General features: G+C 43.6%; 1 protein-coding gene across 5 annotated transcripts in view; it reads left to right on the forward strand.

Moving 5' to 3' along the window:
- Nucleotides 1-23104, forward strand: part of LOC120049962 (protein phosphatase 1 regulatory subunit 12A-like) — a 67008-nt gene that overhangs the window by 38707 nt on the left and 5197 nt on the right. For 2 of the 5 annotated variants that reach the window (XM_038996493.1, XM_038996496.1), the window contains exons 10-24: nucleotides 3393-3701; nucleotides 4146-4237; nucleotides 4686-4805; nucleotides 5359-5511; nucleotides 5877-6044; nucleotides 6295-6441; nucleotides 7205-7295; nucleotides 7930-8109; nucleotides 8319-8523; nucleotides 11942-12072; nucleotides 13385-13450; nucleotides 17913-17929; nucleotides 18238-18352; nucleotides 18483-18587; nucleotides 18713-18760. In XM_038996493.1, the coding sequence (XP_038852421.1) occupies nucleotides 3393-3701; nucleotides 4146-4237; nucleotides 4686-4805; nucleotides 5359-5511; nucleotides 5877-6044; nucleotides 6295-6441; nucleotides 7205-7295; nucleotides 7930-8109; nucleotides 8319-8523; nucleotides 11942-12072; nucleotides 13385-13450; nucleotides 17913-17929; nucleotides 18238-18352; nucleotides 18483-18587; nucleotides 18713-18760 (1947 nt within the window). Of the gene's footprint in view, nucleotides 1-3392; nucleotides 3702-4145; nucleotides 4238-4685; nucleotides 4806-5358; nucleotides 5512-5876; nucleotides 6045-6294; nucleotides 6442-7204; nucleotides 7296-7929; nucleotides 8110-8318; nucleotides 8524-11941; nucleotides 12073-13384; nucleotides 13451-17912; nucleotides 17930-18237; nucleotides 18353-18482; nucleotides 18588-18712; nucleotides 18761-18954; nucleotides 19015-23104 lie in introns of those variants that run through there. The other 3 variants (XM_038996497.1, XM_038996495.1, XM_038996498.1) reach the window with 3 other exon arrangements.

The raw sequence follows: 23104 nt of genomic DNA on the forward strand, positions 1-23104 counted from the left end.
TGGGCTTTCCTCTGGCACCGCTTATTATAAAGGTTCTGGATGGCAGGAAGCTTGGCCCCAGTGATGTACAGGGCTGTTTGCACTACCCTCTGTAGCGCCTTATGGTCAGATGCTGAGCAGTTTCCATACCAGGCAGGATGCTCTCCATGGTGCAGCTGTAGAACCTTTTGAGGATCTGAGGACCCATGCCAAATCTTTTCAGTCTCCTGAGGGGAAAAGGTTTTGTCGTGCCCTCTTCATGACTGTGTTGGTATGTTTGGACCATGATAGTTTGTTGGTGATGTGGACACCAAGGAACTTGAAACTCTCGACCCGCTCCACTACAGCCCCGTCGATGTTAATGGGGGCTTGTTTGGCCCACCTCTTCCTGTGGTCCACGATCAGCTCCTTTGTCTTGCTCACATTGACTGAGAGGTTGTTGTCCTGGCACCACACTGCCAGTTCTCTGACCTCTCTGACCTATAGGCCGTCTCATCGTTGTCGGTGATCAGGCCTACCACTTGTGTCGTCAGCAAACTTAATGAAAGTGTTGGAGTTGTTTGGCCATGGAGTCGTGGGTGAACAGAGAATACAGGAGGGTACTAAGTACCCCTGAGGGGCCCCAGTGTTAAGGATCAGTGTGGCAGACGTGTTGTTGCCTACTCCTACCACCTGGGGGTGGCCCGTCAGGAAGTCCAGGATCCAGTTGCAGAGGGAGGTGTTTAGTCCCAGGGTCCTTAGCTTAGTGATGAGCTTCGTGGGCACTATGGTGTTGAATGCTGAGCTGTAGTCGATGAACAGCATTCTCACATAGGTGTTCCTTTTTTCTAGGTGAGGAAGGGTGGTGTGGAGTGCGATTTGAGTTTGCGTCATCTGTGGATCTGTTGGGGCGGTATGCGAATTGGAGTGGGTCTAGGGTGTCTGGGAGGATGCTGTTGATGTGAGCCATGACCAACCTTTCAAAGCACTTCATGGCTACCAACGTGAGTGCCACGGGGCGATTATCATTTAGGCAGGTTACCTTCGCTTCCTTGGGCACAGGGACTATGGTGGTCTGCTTGAAACGTGTACACGTCCGGGTAATCTGTCTGGCCCAGCGGCTTTGTGAATGTTGACCTGTTTTTGTTCACATCGGCTACCGAGAGCGTTATCACAGTCATCCAGAACAGCTGGTACTCTCGGGCATGCTTCAGTGTTGCTTGCCTCGACGCGAGCAGAAAAGGCATTTAGGTCTTCTGGTATGCTCACGTCACTGGGCAGCTCACATCTGGGTTTCCCTTTGTAGTCTGTAATAGTTTTCAAGCCCTGCCACATCCGATGAGCATCAGAGCCGGTGTAGTAGGATTCAATCTTAATCCTGTATTAACACTTTGCTTGTTTGATGGGTTGTCTGAGGGCATAGCAGTGGTTGTACATGGGGGTGGGTAGCCTTGCTCGACATTGTAATGGTACACTGTTGACCCCTGGAAGGATACAGGTAAGGTCATCAGTCAAATATTTTAGCAGTGTTGATTATTACAAGACACCATGAGGATGGGAATTTATCGTTCAAAAATGGCCCCCAGTTTCCCTTTGTCTGCTGCCCTCTGCAGTGCAGATGTGGCGTTGCAGCTGACAATGTACTCAGTGACCTCCATCCATATACTGTCTCTCAGTGCAGGCCTGTTACTCTTTAGAGGGCACTTCTGCTTTATTCCCTCATAAGAACTGAGGCAATGGACTTACGCAACATTATCCTAATGATACTACAAATTACTATTACTTTAAATGTATTGTCTTTCCTTCAACACTACTGGTTCAGTATCATTAAACTAGAAACATTCCTGCTACAAACAATACCCGGTCTATACTACTTCTGTTTTTACGTTTCGTTGAAGTACAATATTTTGAAACGGTCACGTTTTCCCTTTAAGTTGATGTTAGGTGCCCAAGGAAATTTCTCCCGTTGGATGTATCCTCCCATCTGATTGCATTTTCTTTGTGGAGGACTCTGCATTCAAGCTGAAGTCCAGACTATGAAATATACCCATCACTATCCCAGTTATCCATATTTCCTCTTATCTCTGTTGTAGAAATGCTCTTATTCCCCTCCTACTTTAATGCCTAGCACACACACAACACAATGTCTTCTGTCTAACAAGAGTGACCAAAACAATTAACAATGTCCGCTTTGAGACTAGCATTGTCTTGTCTTTTCAAAATGCCTCTCGTGTCCTGCGAGAGCTGTCACTCACTCAACCAATAGAAACGATTGACCCCCTTGTCAGACATTGTTTGGTGTGATCAGGCCTTAAAATATATCTTTGTCTCTCTGTGCTAGGAACTGTATCTTTGCTGCTTCTCTCTCTACTCTGTTTCTCTCTCTCCCACTCCATTTGTCTCTTTCTCTCTGTCCGCCCCTCTCTCATCATGGCTCTTGTCTTGGTTGGCTTTAGTCTGATTATATTACTGCCCTCATGCCTGTGGCGGAGCCAAGCTGTCCTGCATTGTGGCGTCAAGGCTTGCGCAAAACTGGCATTTCTCTTGTGCCCAAAAAACCCATGGTGAGGCATTGGTGTGTTCCAGAGTTATTAGTTACCCTGCCCTTGTTACCGCCGCACCAAACGACAACTTGCCTAATCACCTGACTTCAATAGCCCATCCAGTCAACACTCTTGCTAACCTAGTGACAGCCCCCCCCCCCCCAAAACATTTATTTTCTGCATGGGTCTTCAAACACACTGTCCTATAATGCTTTCTCTGTGTGTCTGTGGCTCATGTGCGCCAACTATTGTGGTCTATTTGATGTTTCTGTAGCCATTATGTGTGCAGTGTAACCGTGTGCCCAAGGCTTGTGTGAGGATTTTATCACTAACTGGAGTTTCAGTGAACAGTGTTTGTTCTCTTTAGTGTCTGATTGTAGGCCTGCCACTGCTGCTAAGAGTAAGGAGTTGGTACTCTGTTGCTCAGTCAAAAGTCTAGTACCAGAGTTTATTTATTAATTTTACATTTATTTTAGCAGTGAGTCCCATTGAGACCAAAGTCTCTTTTTCAAGGGAGCCGTCGACCTAGATGTGGTTATATTATTTATAGGGGTGCAAGTCACTTGTTGTGTCTCGAGCATGTCTAAAGAACTCCGGTTCCCCTCCCAACATGCGCCCCTACTCAAACATCCCCCTTAAATTTGTTGTCAATCCATGACACGTTATCAAGCGCTGCCAGAGATCAGACAGTAGCCTCTGCAGATTCATTCCACACAAACTCCTTTGCTTTTTGACCTCTTGATTAACCTCTGTGGACTGCTCTGTGTTCTTCACCCAAGGAAAACTAAACCCCGGACTGCTGCCTTCGTCTGCTCTCTGTATAAACCCCCTTTATTAACGTGTCTTTGCTAACGGCTAACCACTAACCCCTCTCCTCTCTCTCTCCCCCAGGTCTCCCAGCAGGTGTCCTCTGCCGGTAAGGTCTCCCCTAAAGAGGTCTCCCCTAAAGAGGTCTCCCCTAAAGAGGTCTCCCCTAAAGAGGTCTCCCCTAAAGATAAACAGGAGGATGACAAGACTAAGAAATCGGACGAGTCCCCGGCGTCATGGCGCCTGGGCCTGAGGAAGACGGGCAGCTACGGGGCGCTGGCGGAGATCACTGCCACTAAGGAGGCTCAGAAGGAGAAGGACACGGCCGGGGTGATGCGCTCGGCCTCCAGCCCCCGCCTTTCCTCCTCCCTGGACAACAAGGACAAAGAGAAGGTCAGTAGCTAACTAACACCACGCTGTCTGACCCAGGCATCAGTGCCATCATAATGTGTTCCGATCTAAGCTTGTCATTAGTGCTGACCCAATACCATATACTTACTGTATGCCCCTATAGGACCCCACTCAGTGCCCCTACAATAACAATGTGTCCCTGTCTAGCCTAGTCAATAGTGCTGATATTTGATGACATCTGTTTCAAATCATGTTATATGTCCAGCTGCTTTGAACACATTGAAGTGTGTGTGTATATTAAGATGAAGTTGATGGTTCACCGTTCCAGACTGTCTTGAAAAGTTGCGTTGCTGGATTGAAGTTGAAATCCACTGTCGACGGAGACGGGTTTGTTGGCTGGGGGACAATGTATGAAGAATGTTAGTAGATGTAGCATGTGTTTGTGTTTTGAGCCATTTGCTTGAGATCCTAATGTTTCATGTGCAGGAAAAAGACAAAGGAGCCAGACTTGCCTACGTTGCCCCCACCATCCCCAGGAGACTGGCCAGTACATCAGACATTGACGAGAAGGAGAACAGGTGAAGCGCCAGCGTGGTCCCTCTGAAGGGAAAAGTGCATTGACAGGAGCACCACCTGCTGTTCACTGCTGTGTGTTACAGGCCCAAAAGCAGCACTGCATGTTGTCTTTATGTAGCTGTTCTGCTGCCTCTGAGTACTTCAGTTTACAATGAAAAATCTATAGATTTAAAAAGTGGCCTCATACATATTTCTATGACGTGTAGGAATTAGGTACTGGAAAATAATATTCTCACTGTTCACATTTGACCAGCATCAATCAGATTGACAATATCTCAAATATGTTACAAATATCGGTCATTGATACTTTGTTAGTCATTACTGATTTTACATTTAGACACATTTTAGGATTTATCCAGTATTGACCTGTTGTAGCACAAGGCTGCTGGTCCTTGTCTGTATATTGTGGAGCCCTGGGTGATATTGTAGTGTGTGTGGTTCCAATCCCAGGGACTCTGCTGCTAGTCTGGTACGTAGTGGCTCCTACACCAGGAGACGCTGGGACGATGAGCTGAAGAACAGTGAAGGAAGCGCTTCCACCAACCGAACAACACCCAGCTATCAGCGCAGGTTTGCCACGCTTCACTATATGCTACCCCTCAGTCCTCACCCTGACCGACTCACTACACCAGATCAGCGCATCCATTCATTCAGTTCTAGTTATGGACTTACTAATAATGTCGTGGACATATCCAGTTACACTTTTTAGTTGACTCATTGCTAATGTCGATTATGATTTCGGAGTCCCATTTGAAAGCAGTGCATGTACATACAAACATCTACTGAGAAAAGCTGTGCAAGTCAGTCCGACGCCTCTGTCACAAACGCCACAGTCTCCTGCATGACCGTACTAGTCCAGTCAGGTTTCTGTGCCTTTAGTTTCTCTATACTACACATCAGGTTATACATTACAATCTGCCATTGTCACGCTCTTACAGCCTGCAAGGTTCCAAAACTACATTATCCAGAATCCATCACTATGGCTCAAGAAACCAAGACATGGACCAAGTGTATCAGAGCTTAGTTTTTATACGTTATGTGTGTGTATGTTATATAAATGTGTGTGGTGTGCCCCCTTGCTAACATGCCTATATTCGCTCCCCCCACCTCCACACACTGCCAGCACGTCCCACACGCTAACGCTAGGGCGGAGCGGCAGCACGCGGGACGTGCCAGCCAAGTCCTCGTCTGCCTCCAGCTTGGACCCTATCACCTGTAACACTAAACCCTGGCAGTCACCCACCTCCCACTACCAGTCTTGCAGCATTTACCGCAGGTATACCACCAGCCCCCACTGAACAACAGCCTCTATCCACCTCCACTGTCTGTCTGTCACCTGTCTGTCCGTCTGTTTGTCTCCGCTACATAAGTGTTGTGTAGTTCCATATGACTATGGTGTTCTCGTGACCCTCCCATTAACTAAAGAGATCAACCCCATTTTGGAATACTGGGTAACTGCTAATGGGAGAGGAATTCATCTTCAAAGGCCACAGTGTTAACTGTTTTGGATCGCCTAGTTTTCATAGCGTGTCATTCCTGGTATGGGTAATGGGTCCTCTCCTTTCCAGCCTATCTTTCACTCTCCTTCCCTCTTTCCTGTTCTCTCGTTCCTTCTGACTGTTGTTCCACTGATATCCACAGTGGTTCCTTTGGCAGGAGGCACGAGGACCTGGGTTCGACCACCTCTTCCTCCACTAGCACTACCACCACCACCTCGTCTGTTACCTCGCCCACCGGCCACCGTGACCGCAGCCTGATCTCCAGCCTGGGCTCCTCCACCCGCACCGGATCCTCCAGCCTCACCAGCAGGTACGCGCACACGTAACACATGCATGTGACACACAGGGATCTCCCCCAAATAATGTAAGAGGAGCACTGCACCACTATGTAAAATAAGTACATTTTATTTTATTTGTTATCATATAAGGCTTTTTTTAATCTAGATTGCCGGGAATGGCAGTTACAGGTGTTAAAAAAATCCTGGGAGGACCCTACACACATGAATGTAAAAAATGTTTGTCCTATTTTGAAGTCCTGTGTGTACAATTGTGTGGATCAGGTACTGGGCAGAGGAGAGTGCGGAGAGGGAAAAGGAGCGGGAGAAGGAGTCTGCGGCAGTCATCCCTACGATTAACACTGGTTCTACCACCACCACCACGTCCACTACTGGCACTATCATTGGCTCTGACGGCAGGGAGAGACGCAGGTCCGACACGCGCACGTACGCGCACCCCCTGTCTACACACACACACACACACACACTCTGAAATGGAAAAACAAGGATGTCACTGATGCACACCTTGTCTATTATTTTACACACAGCTCATGTTTCTTCACTTCTTTATGCAACTACAAACAATGTAATAACTGCCGTCTCAAGTGGAATGTCTTGTAGCTAGCAGGATCCTGTGCTGTTTGAGATTGCATTGCCTCTATTTGAGAATTGGGTGTGATCTCCTACAGTGTGTACACACTGGAGGAGGAGCGGGAGTCTGTTAAAATGAATGGGGTTAAGAGCACGTCTTCCTGTGAAGTCACTGCTGCTGAAAGAAGCCACCTGTTCTGGGAGGGGTCTAGAACTCCGACTGCTTCCGAAAGTTCTCCTTATAAGGATGAAGGGTTTCTCAAGGCCTAGCCAAGGCTCACAAGTGATTGAGTTCATATTTTTGAATGTGGTGAAGGAACACATTCCCTCTTCAAAGAAAGCATTACAATTACCTGTCTTGTTGTTCCCTCAGTATTTGCAATATTTTGAGACTAACGCTAAATTAAAGGTGAAGGGAGATAGTACAATACAAATATGGAGGTGAGCAGAAAAAACACTGTTAGATTTGCCATTTTAGATTAGGCTATTTACCTGAACAGTTGTCAGTCTCATAACTAACATGTCTATCATCCTCATCCTGACATGGCTTTAGCTTGTTTTTGTTCAAGGTCGTACCTCATGCCTGTCCCTGTTTGTGTTGCAGATCGTACCTCACGCCTGTCCGGGATGAAGAGTCGGAGTCCCAGAGGAAAGCCCGCTCCAGACATGCTAGACAGTCCAGACGGTCTACCCAGGTTAGTGAAGACGTCTGTCCTAACTCTGCTTCTGAACTGGCCATAAATGGCCAACCAAATACTTGTCGATAAATGCAGTGTCAACTGAGTCACTACTTATTGGACTTTGTAATGGTTGGTTAGTCCATTTCTCTACTATAAAAGTCATAAGAAAAAGTAATATACATGTTATCAAGTATTCTGCCATAATGTGGCTTGGGGTAATATAGCTGAACTGATTGTTGTTAAAAAAAAATAAAAAGAATGTATTGCCAGTTATTATTGCGGAAACATAAACATTGTGTAAAGTGGCACATATTTCTAAGCATGGCGAGTTTTAATGATATTGTTTACAAGCTGTAGGAAACTGGGCTGGTCCTTCTCCACGCTGTCACTAATACTATCTGAAATAACTGCATATGGTTCAGCTTAAAATGCCAGAGTAAATTGTCTACTTTCTATAACCACAATAATGTTCACAGTGCAGTAAGTGAATGCCTGAAATTAGTTGTACAGTTTCATCTTCCAAAATGCAGATTACTGCCATCTTGTAGTTTTTCCCTCCATGAGGAAATCAAAATAGCCAAATAACAAACATTTGCTCCTGTAACCCTTTTCGGCAGAGAATCACTAAATTCTCTCCATTTCCTCTCAGGGTGTGACTCTGACTGACCTCCAAGAGGCAGAGAAGACAATCGGCAGGAGCCGCCCCACACGGACCTGGGAGGAGGAGAAGGAAGAGAAGGAGAAACAAGACAAGGAGAAGCAAGAGGAGAAGGAGACTGGTGAGACCAAGGAGGACGACTACCGGTCGAGGTACCGCAGCTTCGAAGAGGTATGTGATGGCTTCTCCAAGAGTTATTTACAATGCTCTAGTATCCATCTGGAAATACAACATGAGTTTACTGTTGATGTGTAAACTGACAATCACTTTTGAGGTTTCAAAATAAATTGGATACATTTTTTGGCAGTTTTCCTCAAGCCCTGGTTGTTTGATCTGATGACGGTAACCATTCCAGACTTCCAATTTTTTCTCCTCTCCAGACTTACCAGCGCTTCCGTCCCTCCACCACCTCGACCACCTCCACCCTGAGCACGGCCTCCACCCCGTCCTCCACCACCTCCAGCTCCCTCAACAGGCCCAACAGCCTGAGCGGCATCACTTCCTCCTCCAGCTCCCTCAACAGGCCCAACAGCCTGACGGGCATCACCTCTTCCTACAGCCGCTCCTCCAGGGACACTGAGAAAGGTCAGCCATGAGTGCAGAGCTACGGGTTCAGATCTCTAAATGCTATGCATTGTAATTGTATTAAACCTCATATGTTGCTGCCATTCGGTGTATCAGTATGATAAATCTATGTACTCTCATAACAAACTGTGAGCATTCTGGACACTGTCAGCAGTGCGTTGATTGTGACTGAGTAGACGCACATGCACGCACAAATATTATACTGAGATACTCCTGCTTTCAACAGCAGACCTATCCGTTGAAAAAAAGAAGCTTCAGTTCTACTGATGTAGAATATATTCCCATATTGAGGTATGGCTGGAGTATGTAACATAATTAGATATACAGTGCCTTCAGAAAGTATTAATTCTTGACTTCTACATTTTGTTGTTACAGCCTGAATTCAAAATGGGTTAAATAGATTTTCTCACCCATCTACACACAATATCCCATAATTAGTGAAAACATGTTTCAGAGATTTTTGCAATTTATTGAAGATGAAATACAGATCATTTATACTGAACAAAAATATGAACACAACATGCAACAATTACAATGATTTTACTGAGTTACAGTTCATATAAGGAAATCAGTCAATTGAAAAATTCATTAGGCCCTAATCTATGGATTTCACATGACTGTGCAGTGACGCAGCCACGTGTGGGCCTGGCTTCCAAGTGGGTGGGCCTATGCCCTCCCAGGCCCACACGTGGCTGCGTGTGGGCCTGGGAGGGCATAGCCAATCAGAGTGAGTTTTTCCCACAAAAGGGCTTTATTATTGACAGAAATACTCCTCAGTTTAATCAGCTATCTGGGAGGCTGGTCTCAGATGATCTCGCAGGCGAAGAAGCCGGATGTGGAAGTTTTGGGCTGGTGTGGTTGTGGTCTGCGCTTGTGAGACCGGTTGGACGTACTGCCAAATTCTCTAAAATTACGTTGGAGGTGGCTTATTGTAGAGAAATTAAAATGTATTTCTCTGGGCAACCGCTCTGGTGGTTATTCCTGCAGTCAGCATGCCAATTGCAAGCTCTATCAAAACTTTAGAAATCTGTGGCGTTGTGTGACAACACAATTTAGTATTTTTATTGTCCGCAGCACAAGGTGCACCTGTGTAATGGCCATGCTGTTTAATCAGCTTCTTGATATGCCACACCTGTCAGGTAGATGGATTATCTTTGCAAAGGAATGCTCACTAACAGGGATGGTAACAAATTTGTGCACCAACATTTTATAGAAATAAGCTTTTTGTGGGTATGGACATTTCTGGGATCTTTTATTTCCGCTTATGAAACGTGGGACCAACACTTTACATGTTCCGTTTTATATTTTCTGTTCAGTGTGTATATAAGTATTCACATCCCTTTGCTATGACACTCCAAATAGTGCTCAGTTGCATGTAATTTCCTTTGATAATCCTTGATGTTACTACAGCTTGATTGGAGTCCACCTGTGTTCAATTGTTTGGACATTATTTTTTTAGAAAGAAACATGTCTATATAAGGTCCCACAGTGCATGTGGGCTGTCATTGTAAATAAGTTCATAACTGACTTGCCTAGTTAAATGAAGGTTAAGTCAAATAAATGTCAGAGCAGAAACTATACCATGAAGTCCAAGGAACTGTCGGTAGTGCTCCAAGATAATTATGATGAGGCATGTATCTGGGGAAGGGTTTAAAACAATTTCTATTGTTTTGAATGTTTCCAAGCGCACAGTGGTCTTCATTGGGAAATAAATCAATAAAATAATATGGAACTCTGCCTAGAGCTGGCCAGCCGACCAAACTGAGCAACCGGGCAAGAAGGACCTTGGTCAGGGAGGTGACCAAGAAGCGAATGACCACTGACAGAACTACGTAGTTCCTTGGCTGAGATGGGAGAACCTGCCAGAAGGACAATAGCCTGGCCACTCTCCCACAAAGCCCAGATTGGTAAAGTGCTGTAGAGCCTGAGGCCACTCCTGAGAAAAATGCACATGACAGCATGCCTGGAGTTTGCAAAAAAGGCACGTGAAAAACATAAAAGCATAAGGCAAAAGATTGTGGTCTGATGAGACAAAAATGTAAGTCTTTGGCCTGAATACAAAGGGCTATGTCTGGAGAGAACCAGGCACAGCTCATCACCCGTATAACACCATTCCTACCGTGAAGCGTGGTGGCAGCAGCATGCTATGGGGATGCTTTTCAGCAGCAGGGACTGGGAGACTGGTAAGGATAGAGGGACCAATGAATGGAGACATGCAGGCAATTTCTTGACGAGAACCTGCTTCAGAGCGCAAAGGACCTTAGACTGAGGGCGAAGATTTACATTCCAACAGCAGAATGACCCCAAGCATACAGCCAAAGCAATGCTGAAATGGCTTCAGAAAAAGAATGTAAAAGTACTTAATCTGTGGAAAGACTTGAAGATTGCTGTTCACTGCCACTCCCCATTTTAATTTAAGAGCTTGAGAAAATCTGCAAGCAAGAATGGGAGAAAATCCTAAAATCCAGAGGTTTAAAGCTGTATTGCTGCCAAGGTGCTTCTGCAAAGAATTGACTCAGGGGAATACTTATGTAAATTAGATTTCTTTATTACATTTTCAATAAATCTAAAAACATGTTTTCACTGTCATTATGGGATAATTTGTGTAGATGGTTTAACAAATTATCAATTTAATCCATTTTGAATTCAGGCTGTAACAGAACAAAATGTAGAACAAGTCAAGGTGTATGAATACTTTTTGAAGGCACTGTATCTAATAGCCATGTGAGCATAGACTGGTTAACCTGAATTCCACCCAGGCAGGGAGAGGATTGGGTTGCCTTAAATGAAATGCCTTAAATGAAACATGACCCTGCCAAGCCACACTGCTTCTTGACTCACTGCTTGCTTAACCCGGAAGGCAGCCGCACCAATGTGTCGGAGGAAACACCGTCCAACTGACGACCGAAGTCAGCTTGCAGTCGGCTGGCCCGCCACAAGTAGTCGCTAGAGCACGATGAGACAAGGAAATCCCAGCCGGCCAAACCCTCCCCTATCCCGGATGACGCTGGGCCAATTGTGCCCCGCCCCATGGTTCTCCCGGTCACGTCCGGCTGTGACACAGCCTGGGATCGAACCCAAGGCTGTAGTAGTGCCTCAGCACTGCGATGCTGTGCCTTAGACCTCTGCGCCACTTGGGAGGCGCAAACTAAAGATTTAACTTAAGGTTTACCGAACTACGCTTTGATGGAATAAAACTTTGATGTCGGCACACTGACTATAATGAACACTATTGATGAAGGACATGCTCATTTATTGGGTGACTAATAGTTTGTCACCAGTTAGGCTCCTCAGTAAAGTCAAATGCATTTCCAAAATTAGATTTTGATTTGACAATGTAAACCTGAAGAATTTGAATTGACCCCAAATGTACTAGGTCCAGTGCATGTGGCTCACTCAATCTCTCTGTAATTGACAGAATCCGACAAGAAGCAGCAGGAGGAGGAAAAGGAGGGAGAGGATAAGTCCCAGCCCCGCTCCATACGTGATCGCCGGCGGCCCCGTGAGAAGAGACGCTCCACCGGGGTGTCTTTCTGGACCCAAGATGGGGTTTGTGACATACACACTGACACTTTAATGTGGATATGCCTCAAGTGTAATGATCAGAGCCCACTTGACCCACCCTTAACCTCTCTGGGATATGTTGGACGGTAGCGTCCAAACTGGCCAACATCCAGTGAAAATGCAGAGCGCCAAATTCAAATAAATTACTATAAAAATTAAACTTTCATAAAATCACACATTCAATATACCAAATTAAAGCTACACTTGTTGTGAATCCAGCCAACTAGTCAGATTTCAAATATGCTTTACGGCGAAAGCAAACAATGCTATTATCTGAGGATAGCACCCCAGCTAACAATCAGACTATCATATTTCAACCCTCACTGCGTGACACAAAACGCAGAAATAAAGATATAATTCATGCCTTACCTTTGACAAGCTTCTTCTGTTGGCACTCCAATATGTCCCATAAACATCACAAATGGTCCTTTTGTTCGATTACTTCCGTCGATATATATCCAAAATGTCAATTTATTTGGCGAGTTTGATCCAGAAAAACACTGGTTCCAACTTGCACAACGTGACTACAAAATATCTCAAAAGTTACCTGTAAGCTTTGTCCAAACTTTTCAAACTACTTTTGTAATACAACTTTAGGTATTTTAATGTAAATAATCGATATAATTGAAGACTGGATGATCTGTGTTCAATCCCGGAGGAAAACAATGTGTAGCATGCTTTCTGGTCACACGCCTCTAACAAACAGTACACTTCACTGGAGCCTCATTCTGAACATGGCTACCTCTTCATTTCTCAAAGGAAAAACCTCAACTAATTTCTAAAGACTGTTGACATCCAGTGGAAGCGATAGGAACTGCAGGAAGGTCCCTTAGAAATCTGGATTCCCAATGAAAACACATTGAAAAGAGTGACCTAAAAGAAATCTGAATGGTTTGTCCTCGGGGTTTTGCCTGCCAAATAAGTTCTGTTATAGTCACAGACATGATTCAAACAGTTTTAGAAACTTCAGAGTGTTTTCTATCCAATAATAATATGCATATATTAACATCTGGGACTGAGTAGGAGGCAGTTTACTCTGGGCACGCTTTTCATCCAAACGCGAAAATGCTGCCCCCTATCCACAAGAAGTGAAGGTAATAAGGATACATGTCAGTTTGAGGTAAAAAGCCATTTTATAGATTTAGCAGTACAACTACTCTCGAGGTACAACACTGAAGTGCACTTCATGAAACATCTGGATGTAGCTGATTGGGGTTTTTCAGCCAGACTTTGGGTTTATTCTGAGAATAACTGTCCCGGGGCTGTTCCTGACCTCCTGTCCCTCCTTGCATTCCAGAGTGATGACAATGACCCAGACCAATCGGCGGACTCGGAGGAAGGCAGCATCAAGGGTGAACCTCAGGTAACCTCAGTCCACACAACCATGCAGAAATAAACCCGCAATAGATGCAGTAAAGAGGTCATTGGAACGCAGGATGCTGTGACGCCCTCATTTGCGCAAATTCAACAAATCTGATCGAACTAAGTGGATATTTGTGAAATCCGTAATGATTTTTGTATTAATTTGAAACGTGTTCAAGGTGGTTACTAAAGTCCGATTTGGGTATTTTGGGCTGTTTTCACTGCATAATGTTTTAAAGTTGTCCACTTTTCACGCTTTGAAGAAGTGACTGCTAAATGCTAACTCAAGTTTGTATGAGATGGTAGCATAGCTAGCATACAGAGATTGGTTATGGAAGGCAGTCGTTTTTAACTGAAAGGCATGTCCACATTCAAGTTTCAGTGTGTGTGTCACGAACCCCATTGATTGGTGACTATGACATGAACATGTAAATTGACATGTATTGGGGTTGACATCCATACAAGCGTTATGCTCAGATTTATACCTCAACATATTGTGAAATATCCGTAATGAACAATAGCCTATAGGCTGTTTTTGCTAGGGGGCATTGAGGAAATGAGGGGGCACTCGTTTCCATGGCATTTCCATTGTTTTGATTGAGTTCCATTGACCTCTTTACCGCAACTGTCTGTGGTCCAACCTCCAGCCTGAGACCCAAACTAAAGGATAGACTGTTTTGATTAAACACTTAGTGGCCATTTTTTTGGTGAAGTTCAACCACCCCAATCAACTTTTTTTGCTCTTTTGTCTATAGTCACGGCCAAGCAAGTGCCTCTGCTTTTCCTTTATTTGGCCTATTTTGGCCAGCTTTGGTACTGTAAAGACTCCCTCTTCTGCTTACTTTGGATTTCATGGTTCCTCCTTTCCTGTGATTGTCCTGTCGCTAAGGTGACCTCAAACGCAAAGCACTCTCCACCATAGTTCAGTAAGTTCCAAAACAAGCCACCACACAAAGAAAATGTTCTTGTCCATGTCGAAGGTTGAACGTACAGGCAGTTTTCACTATTAGGAAAATGTAAATGGAAGGAATTAAAACATTCTGGGCTAGTTACTTTTTTGGACTAGATATTGACAATTACTTTTTTAAAGATTTTTATTTTTTCACATGCAGTCAAAAATGTCCAGCATTCTGCAATCCGAGAGGACTTATTTTTAGTGGACACGACATACACCCTGTAATCATAGCTAAAGAACCCCCAACGGAGTTCCTTTTGTACCTTTGGGAGGGAGATGAGAAGGTCGGTATGACTAACAAAAAATGGGTCGGGCCTCAGGATGTAAAGAGAGAGCAGAATTTTGTTTATCTACAAAGGACTCATGAAGAAACTTCCTATCTCTATTGTATCATTAATTCAATTTAGAGTTACAAATGACCAAACCCAGTCTCAGGCTTGGATACTACTGGAGGCCCCTTTGGTCTCCACAGTTGGGTTGGGATATTTTTTTTTTTGCGACCTTCATGTGGAACAACTTCCAGAGCTCTCTGAAATTAGATCTTCTCATCCTCTTTGGTCAGTTCAGAGTAATGATCAGTGACCTCTCTTGATATATCTGTTAATACTTTTTGTTATGTTGTATATTATATCTGTTTGTATTTATGCAGAGCTCATCTGTAAGAGACCCTAGTCTTGTTATGACTTCCCTGTCAAATAAAGGTTAAATAAGATGGAGTCTCCCTGGCTAAGTCTTCCTGTTTTGGAAGGGGTGTGTCCTATGCAGTGCTGCGGAGCGGACAGTGATGTGGCCAGGCGCTTGGCTGCAGATCAGACGCACACAGTGGGAGGAGGAGGGCTGGTGGACGGCGCAACCAGCCAGAAAGCCAGCATATCTCTTTGTTGTTGAAGGCTGCACGTTGGGGTGGGGCCTTAACGGAACACCAAATAGGAAATGGTCTATTATGTCTGCATGGATAGGAAAGCATTCAGGAAGAGCTGCTCCCTCCTGCCAGAGTTGATTTGGGTTTCTCCCTGAGCTTGGAATTGCCAGGGACCTCACGATACAATGTTAGGATACTTAGGGGCCGATACAAGATGTGTATTGCGATTTGATGTTTCAAACTATTGATCACTACATGTCTGCTACAGAGAGACGAGAGCGCATGAGAAAATGACTTTTGATCAGTCATGGAAATAAAAGGGCTGAAAACAACATGTTGGCTCACTATTTAAGAAGATGGAGAACAAGCTATATGATGAACAATACAGGAGTTTTGTTGCAGGTACAGTCAACTAACGTTACCTGGTAATTAGGGTTGAATAGTTTCCTGGTATTTTACAAATGTTCCAACCTGAAAATAAGTCACTTTTCTCCCGTGTAACCCGGTACTTCCCATCAAAACCGGAAGTGTTATTCAAAAGCATTATAAAGCATATAAATAGGCCTATGTCTGTATCTGATTAGAGCTTTGTTTGAAAATTCAAGCCTGATGCAACCTGAGCCTGATTAAATACATATTATGAGCCCTACATTAATGACAATGCGTCGAAGGCCAAATGATTGGGACGTTATCCAATACATAGGCTATATGATATATAAGCTACTGCACATTATGCACGGCAGAAAAACATAAAAGCGCATAGCTACATCTATGGGTAAGTAAATGAAACAAGTGGCAGTAGTCTTTTTTCAGTGTGAACTGCATTATATGGACTGGAATTACACACCTTGTTCAGACCATGATAAAGCAGGTGCAGCACATGCGGCCTGCAAAGTTACAAGTATAGGCTAGCAAATTTGATGGACATTTTTCGAGATATTTCCTGTTATTAGCCTACCTCCTTTCTCTCTCTAGTGTTGCTCCATTCCTTCCTCGCTTTCAACAGTTAAATGAAATAAGTTGTTTGTCCATCATTCTAATGACATGCTTGAATAATGTAAGACTAGAATGAGATGTGGAAGGTGTTCACTTCTCCATGACGATTGAATGGTTAATGGGTCTGAATAAATGACTACTATAGTCTAGCGCATTCGCTCTTTCACACTACCTGTGAGTTCTATTGGCTGTTGCGTTTAACATTCGGACGCACAACTCTTGTTTGCTCTCTTCAAATAGTCTATTGGTATAAGAAATGCAAAGAAAATGTCCAGCAAGGTTTTCTAGTCTAGCTTTTCCTGCATGGGACTCCAAGAGCTAAGGAGCCTTTTTTAGAGGCCAGCCACCGGAGCACAGGTGTGCGTATTGTGCAAGAGACGGAGGCAATAAATTAGAAGCTTATTATGCATAATCTCTCTCTTCAATCTTGAACAGGATTGTCTATTTTGGATGCAAATGGAATTGATGGCAAGCGAGAGTGATCGCCCGTGCATTGATTTAAAGCAATGATATAGGATTTTTAAAACGCTGCAATTAAAAAATAAATAAAATCATCTGTACAATTGGAGAAAAACATAAGGTGACCCCCGAAAGCCAGCTGGAGATGTGTAAATTTGACTGCAAGTATCAATTTGTACTGAATGCAGGTCTAAGTATCAATATAGTATTGTGATATGTAACTAGTTTCACCCCTCCAGTTCTGCCCACTTGATTTTAGGTGGTAAACATAGCTGGCCTTTGGTGGTGAAAGTCAAGGATAACTGGAGTTAATGAAGAATGTCCCTGCATTTATCAATTACTTGCAGTGTGAAGTGAAGCATGTTTTTTTTCTTGACTTGAGGGAGATTTGAATTTGTCAAGATCTTCAAAATATATCACAACCTGAGCGAAGTAGGTTAAAACATGCTTTGGTGTTTTTGTTAAGCAGTATATTTTTCTGACACCTGTAGTACAACTGGTTGTACATGTCAGTTTTCTTCCCCCTCACCACTAATCTCTGTAACTAAGGTCTTAAAGATATGCTGACACAAGTGCTTTTCCTGGCGATCGGGCTCCTTCAGCTTCAGGAAGCCAACAGCAATTTGAACACTGCTGTAGGCTTGGCCCTCTGACCCACATCCCGCCTGCTCTGAGGCACTCTGCTGGAGCAGCGGGAGCTAGGAGAGACTGGGATCAGGGGCAGGCCTTTAAGGCACTGGCAGGCTTGGCAGCCATTCAGGAATGTGTGTGTGGGGGGGGCTGTTGCAGTGCAGAGGGGTCAGGTGCTATGAGAAGGGAGAGAGGCTCAGAGCTGAGAGGGGCTGGACACTAATTTGTCCAACATCTAGCTTTGTCAACTCTTTGCAAGTCAATGAGGCAGACCTTTTGAAGCCAAGGAAATGAATAACCTAGCAGTATATCTAATTCCGTATTTACAAAAAGATGTGCTAGGAGAATAGAATGCACCTTAAAGATCCTGTGTTCATTGTGATGCTCCAAACATTCCCCAGCAGAACAATAAAACCCTCAAATGCACTCTAATTGATCATCTACATTCCTGACACTGCGCTCGTCTAGACAACAGGAAAACTGCTTTGAATCGGTCATGTGGATTTGCTTGTATTAACATCGGGTAAAGACATTAAATCACTGCTGTTTTTCTTTTCACAGAGCGACCGACTGTCCAGGTACGTGCCAAATTCAGTATATTCTTCAGGTCTGTCCAAATGGCACATTATTCCCTATATAGTGCACAACTTTTGACCAGGGCCCATAGGGCACCCATAGTGCACTACTTTTGACCAGAGCCCTATGTAGAGAATAGGGTGCCATTTGGGAATGCTTCCTTCCTGTCTTTTTACCCTTCACTTGGAGGGTTTGTGCCACTTTGGACCAAATAAACCATTGACAACCTGGTATATGGCTGTGTTAATATTAGACATGGTCAATAAGATACTGTAGAGCTAAGTGTCCATGTTTTTATTCTCCTCTTCAGGAATGAGAGCAGCACTTCCTCTTCCGACCGCTATGACCATCTGGGTGTCTACGGCGAGGGTCGCAGGTCATTCTCAAGCAGGCTGGACCGAGACGATAGCACTGACTACAAGAAGGTACAGGAGCTCCCAGACACTCACCTTCTACCTTAGTTAAAATCACACCAGACTCAATAACAACACCATAGAAATAGTAATTCTTCCCTGTGAAGTTACTTTTTCCTGACTGTTGTTTCTCCTCTCTCAGCTTTATGAGCAGATCCTAGCTGAGAATGAGAAGCTGAAGTCCCAGTTACGTGACACAGACCTGCAGCTGAATGACTTGAAGCTACAGCTGGAGAAGGCCACACAGGTGAGGCACTGGGGCCAGGCTGCACTGTACAGTTGGGAAATTAGTATGTAGCATTAGGATCACTCATTGTGAATAAATAGGACTTCCTCGCTAACTGTGGGTTATCGACGTTGCTTGTATTACAGAGGCAGGAGCGCTTTGCTGACCGGTCGCAGCTTGAGATGGAGAAAAGGGTAATGATTTTTTTTTGTGTTTTAATGTTTTTAACTTAATCATTTTACCCAACAAATGAATGAACTTACAAAAATGAGATGTATGAATGAAAGCCACTTACAAATACAATTATTATTATTATTGGTTTGAACTGAATTGGTAATGGTATTGGTTAACAGCGTGGTAATCAATGCCAACTGGTTTATGTCTGAAGGTTACAAGCAGGCCCCAATTTCAGCTGGGTGGTATGGTCTTATAAACCTGACTACTTTCTCCAGTCTACTGCCTCTCCTGCTGGCTGGCTCACCATGCCCGTATAGTTGGCTGGGGGGCGTGCAACCCTACCCAAGCACGAGCTACCTACCTTCTCTCACGTGTTTTTGTACATTTTTAGCCAGTGTGTGGTCACTTTTTCTCCAGGGTTGTTCTTTTTGCCTAGTGTGTGATAGCGAGTATACGTGATGGATTGTTTCAATGTAAATGTGTTATCTTACGCATGTGCTTTTTGCCATTCTTTTTGGAAAGTGTTCACTCATCACCTTCACAACTGACACATGTATGGGGTCAATTTCAAGCCATATGTATTGAATTAAAATAAATCATGAACATGAAAAATAAAGTTAAATGTAAACAGATTTGAGGACGGGTGAAATAATGGATGTTGAAATCAAAAACCAAACAATTGAAGGCAAAATATATATATATAGATATAGTCGTGGGCAAAAGTTTTGAGAATGACACATATGAATTTCCTCAGTTTGCTGCTTCAGTGTCTTTAGATAATTTTGTCAGATGTTACTATGAAATACTGAAGTATAATTACAAGCGTTTCATAAGTGTCAAAGGCTTTTATTGACAATTACATGAAGTTGATGCAAAGAGTCAATATTTGCAGTGTTGACCCTTCTTTTTCAAGACCTTTGCAATCTATGATGGCAATTAACTTCTGGGCCACATCCTGACTGATGGCAGCCCATTCTTGCATAATCAATGCTTGGAGTTTGTCAGAATTTGTGGGTTTTTGTTTGTCCACCTGCCTCTTGAGGATTGACGACAAGTTCTCAATGGGATTAAGGTCTGGGGAGTTTCCTGGCCATGGACCCAAAATATTGATGTTTTGTTCCCCGAGCCACTTAGTTATCACTTTTGCCTTATCATGCTGGAAAAGGCATTGTTCATCACCAAACTGTTCCTGGATGGTTGGGAGAAGTTGCTCTCGGAGGGTGTGTTAGTACCATTCTTTATTCATGGCTGTGTTCTTAGGCAAAATTGTGAGTGAGCCCACTCCCTTGGCTGAGAAGCAACCCCACGGATGGTAGCACTCACATTGTCTTCTCCGGACAAGCTTTTTTTCCGGATGCCCCAAACAATCGGAAAGGGGATTCATCAGAGAAAATGACTTTACCCCAGTCCCCAGCAGTCCAATCCCTGTACCTTCTGCAGAATATCAGTCTGTCCCTGATGTTTTTCCTGGAGAGAAGTGGCTTCTTTGCTGCCCTTCTTGACACCAGGCCATCCTCAAAGTCTTTGCCTCACTGTGCGTGCAGATGCACTCACACCTGCCTGCTGCCATTCCTGAGCAAGCTCTGTACTGGTGGTGCCCCGATCCCGCAGCTGAATCAACTTTAGGAGACGGTCCTGGCGCTTGCTGGACTTTCTTGGGCGCCCTGAAGCCTTCTTCACAACAATTGAACCGCTCTCCTTGAAGTTCTTGATGATCCGATAAATGGTTGATTTAGGTGCAATCTTACTGGCAGCAATATCCTTGCCTGTGAAACCCTTTTTGTGCAAAGCAATGATGACAGCACGTGTTTCCTTGCAGGTAACCATGATTGACAGAGGAAGAACAATGATTCCTAGCACCACCCTCCTTTTGAAGCTTCAAGTCTGTTATTCGAACTCAATCAGCATGACAAAGTGATCTCCAGCCTTGTCCTCGTCAACACTCACACGTGTTAACGAGAGAATCACTGACATGATGTCAGCTGGTCCTTTTTTTTGGCAGGGCTGCAATGCAGTGGAAATGTCTTGGGGGATTCAGTTCATTTGCATGGCAAATAGGGACTTTGCTATTCATCTGAACACTCTTCATAACATTCTGGAGTATATGCAAATTGCCATCATAGAAACTGAGGCAGCAGACTTTGTGAAAATTAATATTTGTGTCATTCTCAACTTTTGGCCACGACTGTAGAATTGTAAACAAAAATAATACATCAAAAGCAAAAACCCCAAAACTTGTAAGAAAATAATTTTTTAAAGCGAGAGCATAAAATATTTTATCTCACTACTTAGGTAAACATACGAATTACCTGTTGCACAATGTTCGGCGCAGGTGTATGGCGAACCATTTGCCAACACCTGCACTGAACTTTGTGTGACAGATGGTTTGCCATTAAATGTATTAGATAGACATGCTTCTAATATCCGTACATTATTGACCCGTGACTGACAGTTTGAAGTACGTTGGCTAAAACCCTAAAACGAGGACATCAGACTGTACTTAAGTAGGCAATAGGAAAAAAAGCCTGTATCATGTTCATTGATTGGGTTAAGACGAACCGTCACTCCAAAACTAGCGGACCAATGGAGACTTCTCTACGCCTCCCTCTAAACCCCGCCTTTCACGGAAAAATCATGCGTGACTCGCATTCGAAAAGACTGGCAGTGAAAGCAAAGAAACAGACATTGAAAGCAAAGATACGAGTAGCGTAACCAAAGGGGTTGTACATGCAGGCAAGACCATAGGCAAAATCTATTCAATACGATTGGTTGCTGGGAAAGTTTAACCGAAAACGATTTTTGCATTCGTTTGCAAATATTTTTTTTAATCATTTGTCAAAAAGTTTTGCTCTCGCTTTTAAATGATTTGCTTACAAGTTTTTGGGTTTTGCTTTTGATGTTTCTTTTTGTTTACAATTTTATTTATTTATTGTTTGGTTTTTGATTTCAACATCCATTATTTCACCCGTCCTCAAACATGTTTACATTCTCAACTATTTTTCATGTTCATGATTTATTTGATTTTGAATTCAATACATATGGTGTGAAATTGACCCCATAGAAACATCACCTTAACGACTGACACAAACATCACCTTAACGACAACAGGCACATGTAGTTCGCATGGTGGCCAAGAAAAAAAGTTTCTCCTGAACTCCAAATATCTTCCATGAATGATTTACTCATACCCTATTCTATTGCTTTAGTCTGCATATTAAAGTCCACGTTGTCACCGGATTATAGATGAACTTCCCTTGATCTCCTTCCCCTAGCGTTCCCTAAAGTCTGCATACCTCCAAACCTTCACAGCTTGGGTGTGCCTTTGTAAACGAAGCCAACTGCTTCTTTTATTTTAGCTGCATTGGCCCTGCCAGTATGGCTGACATTACCCATGAGTCATTTCATTAACTTGTCATGTTAACCACATCAGGAGAAGATGGGACATGCAGCACTTAACATGTTAGGTCTTTTTAGATAAGTCTCCATGGTTCTGGCTTTGACATGCTTCACAGTCATGCGTGTGTACCTCACCCACTCTCCTCTCGCCTCTGTCTCTCTTCATGAAGCTCCTCAACCTGCATCTGTTATCTGACGTTCACACCTCATCTCCACAGTCACTTTATTGGGTATAACTGCAGCTAGGTTTTACTATCGGTATCAATTTAGATTTAGTCTTTGTTTTAGTCATAACATACCTTTTTAGGCTTAGTCACATTTTAGCCACATAATTCGGTGCATTTTCTTCAATTAAATAATGAATATGTAGGCTACCTCTAACATTAAATGTGGCAGATTGAAACTAATGCCAGGCATAATTAACCATATAGGCTATAAAGCCTTTGCTACAGGTTAAACAATTTACGAGTCTGATTTTCTCCCTATCATAACTGTAAAGGGGGGTAAATAAGTGGTTTCTTGAAAAGGGGAGAATTTAAGCTTTCCAGAAATGTCAGAAGTATTACCATACTCCTAATATTCAACAAATAGCATTGGTTTTTCCCATAGGAAAAAAGCAACCACTTGCATTTGCGCATCGCTGCGCGCGGCAACACCGATGAATAATAGTGCAAAGGGGAAAATAGAGGTTCTGATGTGATCAAAGCAAAAATAGCCAACATGAAAGTGAGTAAACATGACTTGTAACTAAGCTCAACTAGAACAGTAAAGTGTCCTGGCACCTGGCTTCACATCAGTTCAAAAGATTGACTTGTGATTGAAGTGACCTGAGTATCTGTGTGGGAGGAGAGCTGGGTAGATCAGCTCAATCAAACCGTGCAATTGAAAGATGTCCAATCCTAAACATGTATGCTTGCAGAATATTTAATGCAGTCCTCTCATTGGCAGAATTTGCATCCTTCATG

The sequence above is a fragment of the Salvelinus namaycush genome, chromosome 6 (assembly GCF_016432855.1).
Source record: "Salvelinus namaycush isolate Seneca chromosome 6, SaNama_1.0, whole genome shotgun sequence".
Lineage (NCBI taxonomy): Eukaryota > Metazoa > Chordata > Actinopteri > Salmoniformes > Salmonidae > Salvelinus > Salvelinus namaycush.